Source organism: Bubalus kerabau, chromosome 23, assembly GCF_029407905.1.
Source record: "Bubalus kerabau isolate K-KA32 ecotype Philippines breed swamp buffalo chromosome 23, PCC_UOA_SB_1v2, whole genome shotgun sequence".
Taxonomy (NCBI): domain Eukaryota; kingdom Metazoa; phylum Chordata; class Mammalia; order Artiodactyla; family Bovidae; genus Bubalus; species Bubalus kerabau.
In genome coordinates, this window is record NC_073646.1 from 35274257 (window position 1) to 35290570 (window position 16314).

Below are 16314 nucleotides of genomic sequence, written 5' to 3' on the forward strand. Positions count from 1 at the left end.
GAAGCCTCTGCAGCACTCCAGTCCTGTCTCCCTATCAAACATAGGAGTTGGCACTGCCCTGGGAGTTTTCTAGAAGACAACACTTTGTTACTCTTCCCGCCAAGCATGCCCCCCAGATCCCCTCTACCCCTTGCGTCCTAGGAGGTCTGGGACTTCGGAACATCCCAGGCCTCTCCCCCAAACCTCATCCCCTCTTGCCTGCAAATCCTTTCAGAGGAATGAAATGACATTTCTCATTCCAGGGAGGTGAGGTGGGCTCTGAGGTCACAGACTTTGGCCAGTAACCAAAAATGTCTTTGGGAAAAAGTACCAGAGGGTGGGGTGGTATTCTTGGATGCTACCTTTAAAAAAAAAAAAAAAAAAAGAGAGAGAGAAGCAAATGGGAAAAGAAAAAGCTCACCGTTTTTTAACCCCGTCTATGTTTTTGTTTGTTTTTTTTTAGCCTCCCATTTGAAACGTGGTAATACTGTGATTCCATTTCTTGTTTAGCCGGCAAGGGGAGAGGGTGGGGAAGTTTATGTAATTTTTCCTGTTATTTTGTTTTTCTTCGTATTTCCTTTCTTTTTTTCATTTTGTGACATACAGAAATGCAAAGCATCTCTCGGGTTTTTTTTTCCTCTATCTTCTATGTTGTTCTAGAATTTTGCTTTTTTGTGTGTTTCTGTGGGGATTGCTCCTTCTAATGCAGAGATGGTTTTTGAATCTCAAGTGAACATTAGTCATATACATATCTATATTTTTTTCCTTTGTAATCAGGATTTAAAAGGGAAGATAACTCTTAAAAAAAAAAAAAAAAAAGAATCCTGTACCAACAGCTCCTGCCAAACCTTGGGCACCAGCCAGCCCTCCCCTCCACCTCAGGGCATAAGCTGGGACTGCTTCAGCTTTTAAATTAACAAAAGATGGTGCATCCATGTCTCAGTCTATAAGGAACTTTGGCGAGAAGCTGAGAAACACAGAGAAGGCAAGAGGTCATCATCCATTGCTTCCCAGAGCCCTGAACTTTCTCAGTTCCATTCCTTCCAGGTCTCAGATCCTTAGGAGGCCCTGGAGCAGGGAGCTGAAGACACACGATAGAGTTTAATTCAGGTGAGGGTTGCAAAGCCAGATACTCTCAGGCAAAAGAAAAAGTCCATCCTGGGCTAGACTGAGTGCTAAGCTCCCAACACATCTCTTAGTCGTCCCATTCCAGGGCAGAACTGAGCCCCAGAGGGATTTCTGGGTTCTGCTGTTTATTGTTCCCTGCGACTCAGAGAGTGACCAGCTCAAGGTCACGCCGCTTTTTAGAGGTTGATCCAAAAGGAGACCGTAGCCTTCTAACCTCAAGACTCCCAGGCACAGCCAAGATGTGGGAGGGTTGTCAATAGAAAACCCACTCCAGGAGCCCTAAGCAAGGGGAGGAGGACGTGGGAGGTGGCTGCTGGGTGTCTCAGCTCCTGCTTCCCTCCCTGGGCATCCCACCAGGTGTCAAGGCCGGCTTCCAGCTCTCTCAGCTCCCCAGCACGGGAGCCTGCCTGCACCAAAACCAGGCTGTGGGTGGGTCCAACATTACACAGCCCAGTTCTACACAATTGGTGCCTCAGAGACCCACAGAGCCCTGCGCCCCCACAGTTCCCATACATGTGGGGAAATAAACAGGCACAGAAAGGGAAAGGAGTGACTCAAAGCATGCTATGTGGGACAGATGAGGAAGATCACTTCACGGGACAAGTCCTTCCACCCTATCTCACCTGCCTGCCTCCACCCCCAAGAACATGCCTGCTAGCTCTGCTCTCCCCAGCACACAGGCTGCAGGTTTTGCAGCCTTAGGCAGTAGGGCCACCTGCCTTGGCTGCACCTGCCCCTAGTGTTAAAGGAAGCCTCGCTGTTTGGTGAGGATGGCAGAGGACATCGGGAGCAAGGCCCCTGGCCTCTTTCTGGCCTCTGCCTCGGGCTCAAGTCTCATCATCTAATAGGTGGCCTAGAGTGACTCCAAGAAAAGGTGCCCGTGGATCTCCCCAGCCTGCCTCATCTCAGCCTCCCCCTCCCACCCTACCCACCAGGAAAGAGCAGTGACCACAGCTGTAGGGCGGCAGTCAGGATAGGAAGGGACATCTTGGCATTTCTTCCAGGATGAAGACAGAAGGGATGAATTTTGCTAAAATGATACTGAAGCCAGGGGTAAAGGGGAGTTGAGGCTGAGCCAGTCCTCCAAATTGAGTCCGTGGTTGCCTTCCCTTTTAAATGCATGATCCCTTTCACCCCATCAGTCCACTCTGATTGGCCTTGTTTAAACAGCTTTTCTCTTCTGTCTGGGTCCACCTTCCCCTCTGTCTTCCCCGCTCTGTCTGTGTTTCCTTCTGCCCTTGTTTCTCTGTGTCTCTTGGTCTGTCTGTCTCTATGTGTGTCTCTCTGTCTCTTCCTCACCACCTCTCCCCCTGACTTGGGCCTCTCTCCCTATACGCTGCCAGCCCCTCCTTCACCCGTGCCGTGGTTCTGTTCCCATCAGCTGCTTCCTGCATGCCCTCTGGAGGTTTTCTGTTGTTTAAAGAGTTAAGGAAAGGTTGACTCTTGGAGCGCGTGGGTTAAAAAAAAAAAAAAGCAAACAGAAATGGCTGGGCAGGATCTCTCTCCCATCCCTGGGACTAGACCGAAAGCCGCAAGGCTGCCCCGTGCCTATTCAGAGGGGGAGCACAGCTTAGCGTCACTGTCTTCCCGGATTCTGCATTCCCAATGCGGAGACCTTCTTTTCTCTTTTATTATTGCATTCCCGTCCCTGACCACTGAGAAGGTAGGTATTCCGGCTCCGCTGTGCGCCGCTCCCATCTCCAGATAAGCCCCGCCACTCTGCTTGGTTTGAATGTGGTTTTCTTTCTCTCTCAATCTCTCAATCTCTGGTTGGTTTTTCTGCCCCTTCCATTTTCTTTCTTTTAGTGACTACTCATTTGTAACTTGCATTTTCTCCAAATGAGCTGCAAAGCTGTGTTTCCTGGTTTGTCCTTTAGTTTTCTTGACTTTCCACACCCCTCACCCCCACAGCTTTTCTGGTTCATTCTACCCTCCTTTCCCACCTTCCCCTTCTTCTCCTCCATCCCGCCCCCAGCCCCTCCCTCATGGCCCTCTCTCTCTCTCTCATTTTGTTGTCCGAATGCATTTCTGTGTGGTTTAGCATTCTGAGTTTGTGTTCCCTTCCTGAATTGTATGCTGCGGTGGAGCCAACTTGATTTCTGTTTTCTGGAGTAGCTGTTAAGCCCCTGACCCTTCAGCCCTGCCCATCCCCGGAGCCACCCTGGGCAATGAGCAATGTTGGAGGGGATCTGTGCTGGGCCTGTTGGCCTCCAGATCCTGAAAGCAGCTCTGGCTGAGGTCAGGTCTAAGGAAACAGCTCTGTCCCACCCTCCAGGGCCTGCTGGACCCCTTCGGTCCTGCCCTGGCGGCAGGTGGAGCTAGCAGGGAGCCACAGACTCAGGTGGTAGCTGGCATCAGGGCTGAACTGCCTCACTGCTGTATCTTCCGGGCATTAAATGGTAGCTGAACTGCAGGGGCAACACCAGCTGGCCAGGAACAGGTGCCGGAAGTACACAGTAGGATGCCTGCTCGGCAGTCTCTGTGGGGCAATCTGAGAGATGGAGAGGATGACGCTCAGCTCACCCGCCCACTGCCTTGACCATAACCCAACCAGACCGGGGCTCCCTCAATCCCCCAGCGTCCTTCCATTCTTCCAAATTTGAGCTAAATGTGGTGCCCCAGTGCAGATGATCCAGAAGGGACAGTCAGCAGGGGCCAGGGTCCCCCCGAGATGCTGAGGCAGAACTAGGCCTCGATCCGGGGACCTGGGACTCCCAACTCAGTGCTCATCCAGGCACACGGAGGATCAGGAGTCGGTCCTCCCAAACTTGCCCTTGACACTGTCTCCTGTCCCACCTGGGAGCCGCTGCAGAAGTTTGATATCACAGCCCTTGGGAGGCCTCAGCAGGGCTCCATCCTGAACTTTTGACAAGAGAAAGGTTGCCTATTCATCCTCTCCTTCCCACCCCATGTTGGCCCCAGAGGTAGGTCCTGGGGAGGTCACCCACCAGAGCATCCCTCATTCCTGGGTGGTGCTGGAGGGCAGAGAAGGAAACTGCTCAGGGAGGGAGAAAGCACTGTTGGTCTGCTGGAGGAGACTCTGTCCCAGCCTCATGGGAGAGTGGAGGCCTCACCTTCAAGGAGTATCCGATGTGACCAGGGCTCCTGAAATGGGATTTTCAGATGCTGAGTTAGAGGGGGTAATGGTTTCAGATGCTCACTTGTTCTTGTCCTAAAGGATACCAGGATCAGATGAGCACCCTCTCCCTTACTATTCTTGTCTTTCCCCCGCAAAATGTCTTACATAATAAGCAAAAGATGGCAGGTAGCAATTGGTACCAAGGAGCAGAGAGGCTCCTGAGAGCAAGGCTCAGAGGCAGGTGAGGTCCTTCATTCCTGCACGCACACACTAGGCCAGCACCTGCTGACCCTCCTCCATGCTGGGCCCCATCTGGGTGTCCATGCCAGGGAGAGGCAGGCCGACCTGGGTTCACAGCCCCCACCTGCCAGGCCAGAGGACTGACAAAGGTCACTCAGAACGATGCGAGGGAAGAGATGAACCATGGATAAGGAGCTAGTTCCTGCTGGTCATGGTACCCCCAGCCCTGGCACAGCCTGGCTCAGTCCACACCGAGGGAAGGAACAAGTATCTGTGGGATCATAGAGGAGAGCACCCAACTCAGGGTGAGGATCAAGAGAGGCTTCCTGGAGGGAGTGGTCTTGAGCTAGGGTAGAGGACTGATAGGAATTAGCCGTGCTGTTGCCTGGAGAATCCCAGGGACAGTGGAGCCTGGTGGGCTGCCATCTATGGGGTCACACAGAGTTGGACACGACTGAAGCGACTCAGCAGCAGCAGCAGCAGCAGCCATGCTGTAGGAAAGAAAGTGAAGGGGAAAGAGGCAGGAAGGGACAAGAGTCCCTAAGAACAGGCTCCTGGAGATGTTTGGAGGTCCTTGGCCCCCAGTTCTTCCCAGCTATGAAGTTCCATGGTGTCTGGACTTGGATGTCCCTAGACTCCTGGGAAGAATGAGATCCCAACTGGAGATGAGGCTTACCCTCTGGCAGGATCAGGGTGATTCTTTCTCCCCGGCTTCTGGAGGCATGGATGGATCAGGGTGAGACGGGCTCTAGAAGTCTCCCCAGGGAGGTGCTATCTGCTACCCTGTCCAGCACAGCCTTCCTCCTATCCTCCTCCATCTGGGGACTTGGGTGATACCACATGGGACCCCAGGCCTCCCTGCCCTGCTCTGACCCTATTCATCTGTAAAGGGACCATGAGTCATTTGACCTCTGAAGAGAACCTCTCAACCCCTGTACAGGCCTACCAAGCAAAGATCCACTTATCCCCCACAATAACAACAGAGAAACTGAGGTTCTCAGAGTTGACCACTTCCTTAAGGTTTCGTCGCAAACTCAAATCAGAGCTAATCCCAAGGTGTTCCACCTTGCCGGTTAGTATCATCTTGGGCTCTGGCAGCCATTTGCCTTGAAGGAGGTGAGAGGGAAGTGGGGAAGAGCTTGGACTTCAAGACATGCTAAGCGGAAGGCATCCAGATCCATGCCGGGGTCTGGTCCAGGGGCCTGGACCTTAGTGGTTAGGATCCTGGAGACGTCTTTCTCATTTGCCTCCTCTGGAAGGAAAAGGATGCTGGATAACAGAACCTAGTTCTGGGAGCTTGGGCGCTGGGGTGGAGGGGGGTCTGTGTTAGAAGAGACGAAGGTCTCCTGGTGATGTCTACTGAGAATGGACTGCCATTTCAGAGGGGCCATGGCCGAACACTCCAGTCTCCATCTCTCCCAGCAGAGGTGAGCTGGTGATCAGGAAGGTCAGGGTGCTCAAGGGGCACCCCAGTCCCCAGTGATATCCACTCTGCCTGCCTATGCCTGCCTCTGCTCTAAACAGAAGCTCTCCCGGGCTTCATGGCCCATTTGGCTTTGAACAGCTGCTGTCCCCACTATGGCTGGTGTTCACTGACTGCTGCACCCACCAATCACGAGCTAGCTACGCCCTACCCCTAGTGGAGCTGACTTCTTGGTCGATGGGTTCATGCTTGCACAGAGAGGTCTTGACACCCCCAATCCCCCACACCGCCTCCATCCGGAAGTACTCAGGGCCATACCAAGGAAGCCACACTCCTTCTGGTCCCTGGCAGCAAGGTGCCCTGAGACGTGGCAGCTGGTTTTGCCTTTTCCTCCAAAGAGGCTGCCAAAGGAGCTTGGCCCAGAGCCTGCTCCTTTCCCAGGACTCCCTGGCTGGGCCCTGGCCCATGTAAGCGCCTGACTTCCTACCTCAGTAACTTGTATCGAGGCCCTATTAGATGCCAAATTCTGTGATAAAAACTGAGGTTACAGGGGACTTCCCTGGTTAAGTAGTTAAGATCCTGCACTTCCAATGCAGGGGGTGCGGGTTCGATCCCTGGTTGTGAAATTAAGATCCCACATGCTGCTCAGTGTGGTACAGCAAAAAAAAAAAAAAACTGAGGTTACAAAGCTGACTCCTACACCAAATTGGCCCTGAAGGTGCTCATAGTCAAGTTGGTGCTGGTGACTGAGGGATGGGGAGGAATGAGGGACAGACAGACTCACAGACAAGTACAATCAACTGTTACTGGCCAGAAGCCCAAGGACAGGAAGAAGGGTCAGTTCTGTGGAGGGAGGGGGATGAAAAGGGGAGTCAGGGAATCCTGGAACATTTGCTCTGGAAGGGACAGCCAGAAGCAAAGTCTGACCCTGTCATTTCGTGGATGGGAAACTGAGGCCCAGAACGGGCAAGCGACTTGGCCAGGGTCACTCAGTGAGGTCGGTAGCGGCAGGCTCTCAGAGCCCTGGTTCCCAGCCAGGGTGCTTTCCGGTTTTCTGTAGCCTGATCCTTGTGTCCTGAGTCCACTTTCGGAAAAAACATTCCACATCTCTATCCAGCGGTCGCTCCAGAGGTGACCCCTGGGCACAGGCCCAAGGAGCCCGGCGCTGCCGATCCTTCCTCCAGAGGCGGCGTGGCCTCCTCCCGGCCTAGAATGGGGTGGTTGCGTTTCTCTCTCTCTCTCTCTATCTCTCTTGCATTTTTGTGAATCTAATGATGAACTTACGCTACCACACTTTTCCCTTCTCTTACACATCTTACCTACTAAAGGAGGAAGTGCCACTTTATTGGTAAGTGGACGTTAACCAAGAGGGACTTAAAAAATCAGAACTTAAAAAAAAAAAGAAAAAGAAAGGAAAAGAAAAGAAACAGAAAGACAGTCGGGCGCTACTGACAGCTGCACAGGTCTCTGCAGGGTCGGAAAACAAAGAAAAAAATGTTAACAGGAAAATGTCAGTTCCCCAGGAGTTCAGACATTGTTTTTGATTTTTGGTATCTAATGACATTTGTGGATTTTTTTTTAATTTCTGTTTTTCCTCCCTTTCTTCGGTTCAGTTTTGAGTTCCGTTGTCCCGCCCCGCCCCCACCCCATCTGTGTGCCGTGTGCCCCCCCCCCTCCACCCACCCCCACGCGCTGGGCGGCCTGGCCTGGTGGGCTGGCCCTAGCCCGGCCTCCCCGGTGCCCGTCCTCTCTCTTCTCTCTGCCGGGATCCTCCATCCCGTCGAGGGGCGGGGGCAATGCCAGCCCCCCCCATCCCCCGTGCCCGTCCTGGATGGCCCTCCCTGTCAACCCCCCCCCGCCCCCACCGCTCCGTCCCTCTTGTGTTTGCATGCCGAGAACCTTGCATGAGCTGCACTGTTGAGGCCAGAAGGTGGACACTCAGGAGAGGCAGAGGCAGGGCAGGCGCGGGGAACCGTGTGTGCGATGCTCCGGGACTGGCAGGCCCCCGGCCCGGGCCCGGTGAAAGCTCCCTCTCCTTCTCTCCCCCCACCCCACCCGCCCTCTCTCTCCCCCTTCTCCCTCTGGTTCCTCCTCTGGATCTGCCCTCTCTCTCCGTCTGTCCTCTTCTTTCTCTCTGCTGCGCTAACCTCTCCCCTGTCTCTCCTCTCTGCTCGGCTCTGTCTGCCCACCTCTGGACTCTCCGTCTCTGCCCCGTCTCTGCCCGCCCCTGTCGCCCCCGCCCCGTCCCCTCTCCACCCCGCTCCGTGCCCTCTCTGCCTCTCTCCCCGTCAGAAGCCCAGCTCGCCCTCGCCCAGGGTCCGCGACCAGGCGGAGGCCGGCGCAGCCACGCCGCCCGCGCGGGGGAAGGAGAGCCCGAGCCCGCGCTCGGCGCCGTCGTCGCGGGGCAGAGGAGGCCGCGCGGCGGGCGGGGCGGCCAGGCGGCGGCGGCGGCGGCGGCGGAGGCGGCGATCGCGGTCCTCGGCGTCCGCGCCCCGCCGCAGGGGCCGCCGGCGCGCCCGGCCCGCGCCGCCCCGGGGCTCGTCGCGCTCGTTCAGTAGGGCCCGCTCCAGCAGCGACTCGGGCGGCGGCGCCCCCGGCCCCGGGCCCGAGCCCGACTCCGAGCGAGGCCACGGCGGGCACGGCAAACGGTGAGCTGGCTCGGCCCCAGGGACCCGCCCGGGGCTCCCCTCCCCGCACTGAGCACTTACCCCCGCCAGCCCCCTTTCCCCACCAGGCCCTCGCCCCCGTCATTCTCCACGCACCGAGTTCCCCCCACCCCGCAGATCACCCTCCTCCGACGGAGCACTGCTCTCCCCGACGGAACACCCTCCCCCCACGGAGCCCTCCCCCTTCCCTGGTGGTCCTCCCTCCCAACGCACTGAGTGCCCCTCCCTCCCCCTCCCCCAAGCAGACCTCTTCCCTCATCTCCCCGCTAAGATCCAGGCCCTCTTCCCACGCTAGCAAACCCTCCTTCCTTACTTGCCCCTCCAACCCCAAGATCACTTTCCCTCGACGGCACGGAAAGGCCTCTTCACTGATTTCCTCTCCCCGCACCAGAGCCCCGCTCCCTCCTCCCGGAACCAACTCCCTGCTGCTCCCCTAACCCCCTAACCCCCGTCCCCTCGCCAACCCCACAGAACCCCTTACCCTCCCAAGACCTTTCCCCTCGAGGGGGCCCCCCTCACTCCCTTTCCTGTCACCCAGGGCTCCCCCTCCCCTGCTCAGGGCCCACTCTCTGCCAGCTGAGCGTCCCCCTCCTGTCGCCGTGCCCCCTCCTCCAGGGCTAAGGAGCGGGCCCCGCGCGGCCGGCCCGCCAGCACCTCGCCGTCCCCGGGCAGGCACGGCGGGCCCGAGGGGAGGAGCTCGTCGCGCAGCCCAGGCCAGCACCCGCGCTCCTGGAGCTCCAGCCGCTCACCCTCCAAATCCCGCTCGCGCTCGGCGGAGAAGAGGGCCCGCAGCCCCAGCCGCTCGCCGTCGCCCAAGAAAACCCTGGGTCGGTAAGTCCGGGTCCAGGGGTGGCGGCGGCGACGGCGGGACCGGCCGGGGGCGGCCGGGCCGCGTCGCTCACCCCGGGCCGGGCCCCGCAGGGACAAGGACGGGGAGAGCCGCGCGAGGCACGCCGAGGCCGAGGCCGCCCGCGCCCGGCGCCGCTCCCGCAGCTACTCGCCCATCCGCAAGCGGCGCCGGGACTCGCCCAGCTTCATGGAGCCGCGGCGCATCACCAGGTAGCCAGGGGCCGGGCCGCGGGGGTCCCCCACCTGAACCTGGTGCAGGGACGAGGGGGCGCCGGAGGAGAGGAGGTGGGGGTTGGGGAAGGGAAATGGGGGGTGGGACCCGAAGACTGGGGCAGGCTCGGAAGGAGGGAGGCCTCCGGCCGGGAAGCGTCCGGGAGGCCTGGAGGGGAGGGGCCGGTACTCGGTCTGGGGACAGCAGCAGGCAAGGAGTTCGGCTCTGGAAGATTCCAGCCATCCCTGTTGGAGCCCCTCCCTCCTCCTTCCCGCCCCTCATTTACCTCCTGGCAATGATGTCTCTCTCCTTTTCTCCTTCATCTTAAGGTCCAGCCTGCTGAGTGGCCTGTGGCCAGCCTGGGGGCCGGGTGGACCCCCTCTCCACAGGCCGCAGGGGAGATACCCATGTGAGCTGACTGGCTCTGTTCAGCTGTCTGCCTGCCTCTCCTTTTCTCACTAACCCTTTCTGCTCACTTCTCAGCCCGCCTCACCCGCCGGGGGGAATTTGGAGGAGGGGGCAACAGCAGTCTGGTCTCTGGGGCAGTTGGGAGAGGAGCCAGTCCCTCCCACTGTGCCCACACAGTCTGTCAGGACTGGGGCTCTGGGCCTGGGTCTCCAGGTGAGAGGATGGTCTGCATTTGTGAAAATCACTCTGCAGCCCCAGGTCCCTGACATGGGATAAAGGGCCACAGGCAAAATGCTGAGGCTGCCTCTGCTCTAGCCTTGCTGGGCAGCCTTAGGAGATAAGCCTGCCTCTCTGGGCTTCAGTTCTCCTGTCAGAGCTAGAGGCCAGCCCGCCAGGCTTGGGATATCCCCCCCAGTAGATAACCCACATAAGCAGGGTGCCCAAAGACAGCTAGACCTCCATGCCTTCCACCTGGCACTCACTTCTGCCCGCTCTCAGGCTGCCTCCTCCTCCCCTGCCAACTAACTTACACCTGTTTTCTTTCTCAGAATTAACCCCACGCAGTGGGACGCTGTCGCCTCCTTAACCCTATTTTCTTTCCTCTGGGTCACAGTCTCCTGGCTTCAGACTAACTCCGGGCCAGGGGGAGGTAGTGGAGTAAGGTGTGGGGGGCTGGGGGGCTTGGGCTAGGGCCTTGGGCCTGGGCAGCAGTGGCTAGGGGCCTCCTCCTGTTCCCTCTGAGTGACCTGAAAACCAAAATCCTCAATTCTTTGGAGGAACAAAGAAGCAGGACTGAACCATATTCACAAACCCTCCCAGGCACAGAAGCCGCTGCTTAGCTTGGCTGATGTGAGTTGACTATATTTAAAAGTTTCGTTTATTCAACAAATATTTATTGAGCACCTGCTTCAATCAAGCAGAGACTTGGTCCCCTTTCCCTGCAGGAAAAACAAAGTGATCAACATGAAATTGGCTGGGAACCACTGCCTGTCTAATCCTGTGGGGGGCAGGGGTGGAGGTGGAGGCGGGGACAATTCCAAGGCCGAGATCAGAGGAAACTGAGGCAGGCAAGCCCTGGCCACTGCTGGGGATGGGCTCAGGGCCAGAGTGAGGGCCCGGGACTGGCAGAGCTCAGGGCCCCGAATGGCCTGTAATCGGCTTTTCCCTCCTGGCAGTGCCCGGAAGCGTCCCATCCCCTACTACCGACCCAGCCCCTCGTCCTCCTCCAGCTGCCTGAGCAGCGACTACTCAAGCCGGAGCCCCAGCCACAGCCCCAGCCCCGGCCACAGCCACGGAAGCTATAGCAGCCGCAGTCGGACCCGCAGCCGCACACGAAGTCCCTCCCAGACCCCCACTCCCAGCTACCACAGCCGGAGCAGCTCAGAGAGTGGGGGCTTCTGAGCCCAGCGAACCCAGCTTCATGCCCCCTGGCACAGGGCAAGGCGAGGGCCCCAGGAGCCATGGGAGGCGGTGGGGCCTGCACCCCACTGCTACAAAGAGGTCCCGGGACTGGGGAAGACCTTGAGGGTGGTGGGTGCCCTGAAGACAAAGAGGAGCTGGATTCTGCTGCTTCTGGAGGGTCCCCACCCCACCTCCTGCTCACCCACGCAGTCCAGGGAACAAAGAGCCGTTTCGAACACAGGGATCATCACCCTTTCCTGCTTGATGCCAGCTCACCAGGCTGAGGACCTCAGTCCAGTGGAGCCAGGGACACCCTCTTAAAAGTGCCAGACCTGGGAGCCTCCCCTGCCACTCCCTAGGGCCCTCAGTTCCTCTCCACCTCTGGGCGGACACGGAGTGGGACAGCAGGCAGGAGCTAAGTTAGACAGAAGGAGGAACGGCCTAACCCTCGGTGCACCACCCTCCAGGCTGGGGAACCCCCTCCTTCTGAGCTGGCTGCAGAAGGACCCTGGCTGCGGGCTAGAGGCTGGCCCCACGGCCTCCACAAACCCCTTCCCTGGCTCAAGAGTGTGCAGACTCCGTGGGGCCCCTGAGCCTTAGCTCACCCTTGGTCCCACCTCTTCAGGCCAGGCTCTCCCCTCCAGCCGTTGCCCTGTGCTCTTCTGGGCCAGGGCTTCCCCAGCCAGGCCGTCTGCGTGACCTGAGATGGGGCCTACAGACCCCAGCCGCCCCTGACTCTGAGATGAAAGGGGTCAGGTCAGGAGGTGGAAGAGAGAAGGGGGGGATGGAGGAGGAGCCTGTGGGGGGGAAAGCAGTGCAGTGGGAGGACTGAGCAGGCTCCGGAGTCCCGGTGTGCCCAGTGGCTGAGACCTGGGCCAGATGGCACGGGCATAGGATAATGTGCACTCCAGGGCATGCCCACGTGAGCAGGGAGCCAGGGGGAGCACTCGTTCCTCCTCTCCCAGATTGGGGTGCTACAGCCCTTCGAAGAACGGGTAGACTCTAGACTGAGGGCGGTGGCCTGGGGCACGGACGGACGGACAGACGGATGGGGAAGCAGTGAGCCCCCAGCCCTCTCCTGCTGCTCCCAGCCCCCTCCTCCTGGGGCCCTCAGGGATCTCACAAAGTCTTCCTTGGCCCAACAGGGCAGATGCCCTGGGCTCCAGTGGGGGGAGGGGTCTGGGGTCTGATCCGGGTTTCCTCCCCCCACCCCCACCCCCAATTTCCCCTTCCTTCTCCGCGGTGCGGATTGAAATCGGACTCTAAATAATAAACACTTGGAGCCCGGACGGCAGGTGGTGAGACCAGGCCTCTGTGGATTTGAGTACCTGGGGCGTGCAGGGAGGGAAAGGGGGGTCCTGGGGTCCTTCCCTCTGAGAAATGAGAGGGACCCAGGAGAAGAGCAGGCACCGAGGAACCAGGGTGCAGCACCTCCACCTCATGCTTCCATGCATGAGTCTGCAGATTGGTGGGGAGAAAAATGGGGCCCCCAAAAGGCCTTCTTCTTCCCAGACTGGAGGCCCTGTGGGCTTTTTTTTTTTTTTTTAATATTTATTTTTATTTATTTGGATGCTCCGGATTTTAGTTGTGGCATGTGGGATCTAAGTTCCCTGACCAGAGATGGAACTTGGGCCCCCAGCATTGGGAGCACGGAGTGTCATCCACTTTACCACCAGGGAAGACCCACCCTGTGGGCTTTGAACACCCCTGTTTCCCCGACCCCCCAACACCTGGCCTCACTTCAGCAGTGAATGGGGAAGCAGGGTCCACATGCAGGACCTTCCTTACAGGTAGGGTGTTCAGAACAGCTGGAACACAGCTCAGAACAACACTGGCTGTGAATCCGGGCTCCACGCGGGGCTGGGAGGAAGACGAAAGGGGGGATATTGTCCTGAAAGTGCTTGGCACAGGGCCTGCCTGCCATACAGCAAGTCACCCATGGGTGGCCACTTACAGAAAACACTGTGTGTCCAGCCCCGGCTGGGGGCTAGGATGGGGATTGAAAAGGGAGAGCTTGGTGTGGCTTTTTGCTGTTGTTTTTAAGCTACTCACATTGTATTTATTTCTTTTACTTGTATGTGTGAGTCACTCAGTCATGTCTGACTCTGCCACCCTATGGACTGTAGCCCGTCAGGCTCCTCTGTCCATGGAATTCTCCAGGTGAGAATACTGGAGTGGGTTGCCATTCCCTTCTCCAGGGGATCTTCCCAACCCGGGGATCGAACCCAGGTCTCCCTCATTGCAGGCAGATTCTTTTATGTAGATCTAAACACACACATTCTGCTCATCTTCTTTCTCCTCTTAGAGTGACAGATTCTAACCTTGCTTTGAATCAGCTGCTCTTTGGGAATCTGAAAGGAGGCCGTCACGCCCGCATCTGCAGGCAGCTTGGTATCTCACAGACACTCTGCAGTCCTTTAGGGCCCCACACAGGAGATGTCCTGGGTCTGGACTGGCTGCAGAACCGGGGAGGGGGTGCCATGCTCTGAAGCCTATGGCTGTGTCCACACATGACCCCTCTCTAGTTTCTTTTCCCTCAGGCTGGAAGGGGCACCTGAGGAGGCCTTTGGCCACTGGCTCTGTTTCTGATCTGAGGAAGCTGTTCAAAGAAGCACTGGTGATCTCCTTAACCCTTTACACGGGTTCAGCAAGAACTGGGCTTTGGGCAGGGGTTGGGGCTACAGGGAGAGCAAACTTGGTCCTACTCTAGAGATGCCACTTTTTGGAGGGGGCGGGCGGGACACAAAACAGACTGAAGGTGGGCATGCAAGTCCAGCCTGTCTCCCACCCAGCTGTCCCTGCCCCTCCGCCTTCCCCCTTCCCTTCCTTCCCTGCCCAACCTTCCTCATCCACACCCCACAGCCAGGCTGTGACCAGACAATAGCATTCCCTTTTCTACCCTGCCCCCGGCTCCTGGCCTCTTCCCATGACCCCTCCTCCCATGCCCACCTCCTCACTAGCTGGCCTGCCCCTTCCATCCCTGCCTGCCCCTCCCACCATATCTAAAATGCCAACCTGACCCTTCCCTCACTCCTCCCAACAGGCTTATTCAACACCTACTATGTGCTCTGAGGACCCAGTACTGGAATTAATGAAGCAGAACTCCCCGCCCCGAGGATCCGAGGACCATGTCCACCAGGCGTAGGGCTTGGAAGGCCTTCCAAATGGCCCCGGCTGAAACTGCCATCCTTTCTTCCCATCCCTTTCCTGGAATCCCTGGATGGTCCCTCAGCCCCCCACATGCCCTGTCCTCCGGTTCCCTGGGAGCTCCCGGTTTAGGTCCAGCTCAGCTGCCTCCTTCTCCAAGGAGACTTCCTGATTGCCAGCTGCAGTGGCCACTCACTCCCCCTGGTTTCCTCCAGCCTTGGGTCTGTTCCTGCCTTTAGGGCATCAAGCAGTTTGGGTTTTTGTTTTTGTTTTTGTTTTGGCAGCACTGGGTCTTTGCTGTGGTACTGTTGTTGCTTAGTCACTCAGTTATGTCCAACTCTTTGCGACCCCGTGGCCTACAAGGCTCCTCTGTCCATGGACTTTTCCAGGCAAGAATACTGGAGTGGGTTGCCATTTCCTTCTCCAATAGGACTTCTTTGGGGGCCTGTATTCTGCTGACCACAGAAGGGAGGTGACAGCCCAGGGGGAACGCGGGGTCTGGGCAGACGGGGTTGCACCCCCATCCAGCTGCACCAGCCACTAGCTGGGAGACCACGTGCCCTCTTGGCCTCGTGAGGTCAGTCCTCTGCTGGTGGTCCCTGTACTCCAGCCCTCAGCTCCCAGCTTGCATCTTGGCTAGAGCCCCCATCTCTGACCTGCTCATTTTCCTCATCTGTAAAATGGGATGAGCGACCAGGCCCTTTGGATGGAGGGTGATCTGATCCAGAAACACCTGTGGATCCGACAGGGGTTGCTGAAACTCAGTGCAGCCTCCTCATCACTAAAGGGATGTCCCGCTCAGTGCTGGGGGTGTTGCCCATTGACCTTGGACTGTGCAATGTGACCGGCTCATTTCTGCTCTCTCCCTACCTGCGGTTCACCAGCCCCAGTGCTAAGGCTTCTCATTGCATCTTAGGGGCTTCTCATGTTGCGGAGCCCAGAGACCGTCTGTGCTGAGTAGTTTCATCTTGCAGGCTTAGGTGCCCTGAGCCACGTGGGATCTTAATTCCCCGACCAGGAATCGAACCCGAGTCCCCCGCATCAGGAGGCAGATTCTTTAGCACTGAGCCACCAAGGAAGTCCCAGGGCATCAAACTGTTGATTCAGTTATTTGTTGGCATGTCTCGCTCACCCTAAATCTGTGAGCTTCTGGAGCCCAGGCCGTGCCTTCTTATCTCTGCATCCCCCAAACAGGCACCCTTGCGATGTTTGTTGAATGAGTAAAGGGGTGAATGAGGGAACTGAGAAATGAGGGGTTCCGGCCACTGTAGGGGAGGGTGGAGACAAACGGTGAGGTGGCGGCAGGAAGACCCTAGAGGGCGACAGAGAGAAGGGAAAAAACTGCGGGCTGGTCCCCGGCCAGAAGGGATACAAAACTGGCCAGGACTGAGAGGAGAGATCCCTGGGGAGGGTCCCTGTCAGCCTGAAAGCCCGAAGCTCTCATCCTCAGCACTTCGCTGGATACTTGGCACCTGTTCCCCTGAAAAGGTCAGGGAGATACCCCACCCCCTCCTGCTCCCCCGCCATCCTCCCCCAGAGGGTTGAACCTGCACTCTTCTGCTCTGACCTTGGGAAAAGGGAAAAACACTGGAAGGCAGGCAGGAAAACAGGAAACTTGAATTGCATATCGGGTAGCAAGGAGGGGAGATGGGGGCAGGGGTGGGGGAACCTCCGGAAGGTGTGGCGTTTGGGGCGTAGTAGTCCTCTCCTCTGCATGCGGGGCCTCAGGGACCCCTCCGTCCACTCCCTCCCAACACACACAGCAGCCAGGAGGCTGGACGAG

The 16314-nt window shown here is 57.8% G+C and overlaps 1 protein-coding gene across 1 annotated transcript in view; it reads left to right on the top strand.

The window, feature by feature from the left end:
* The window catches only part of SRRM3 (serine/arginine repetitive matrix 3), a 30894-nt gene extending 18877 nt beyond the window's left edge, over nt 1-12017 (top strand). The window contains exons 11-14 of the mRNA XM_055561648.1: nt 8142-8497; nt 9131-9346; nt 9437-9574; nt 11159-12017. Coding sequence (XP_055417623.1) covers nt 8142-8497; nt 9131-9346; nt 9437-9574; nt 11159-11384 — 936 coding nt within the window. The 3' untranslated portion in view covers nt 11385-12017. The remainder of the gene's footprint in view (nt 1-8141; nt 8498-9130; nt 9347-9436; nt 9575-11158) is intronic.
* Nucleotides 12018-16314: the final 4297 nt, after the last annotated feature.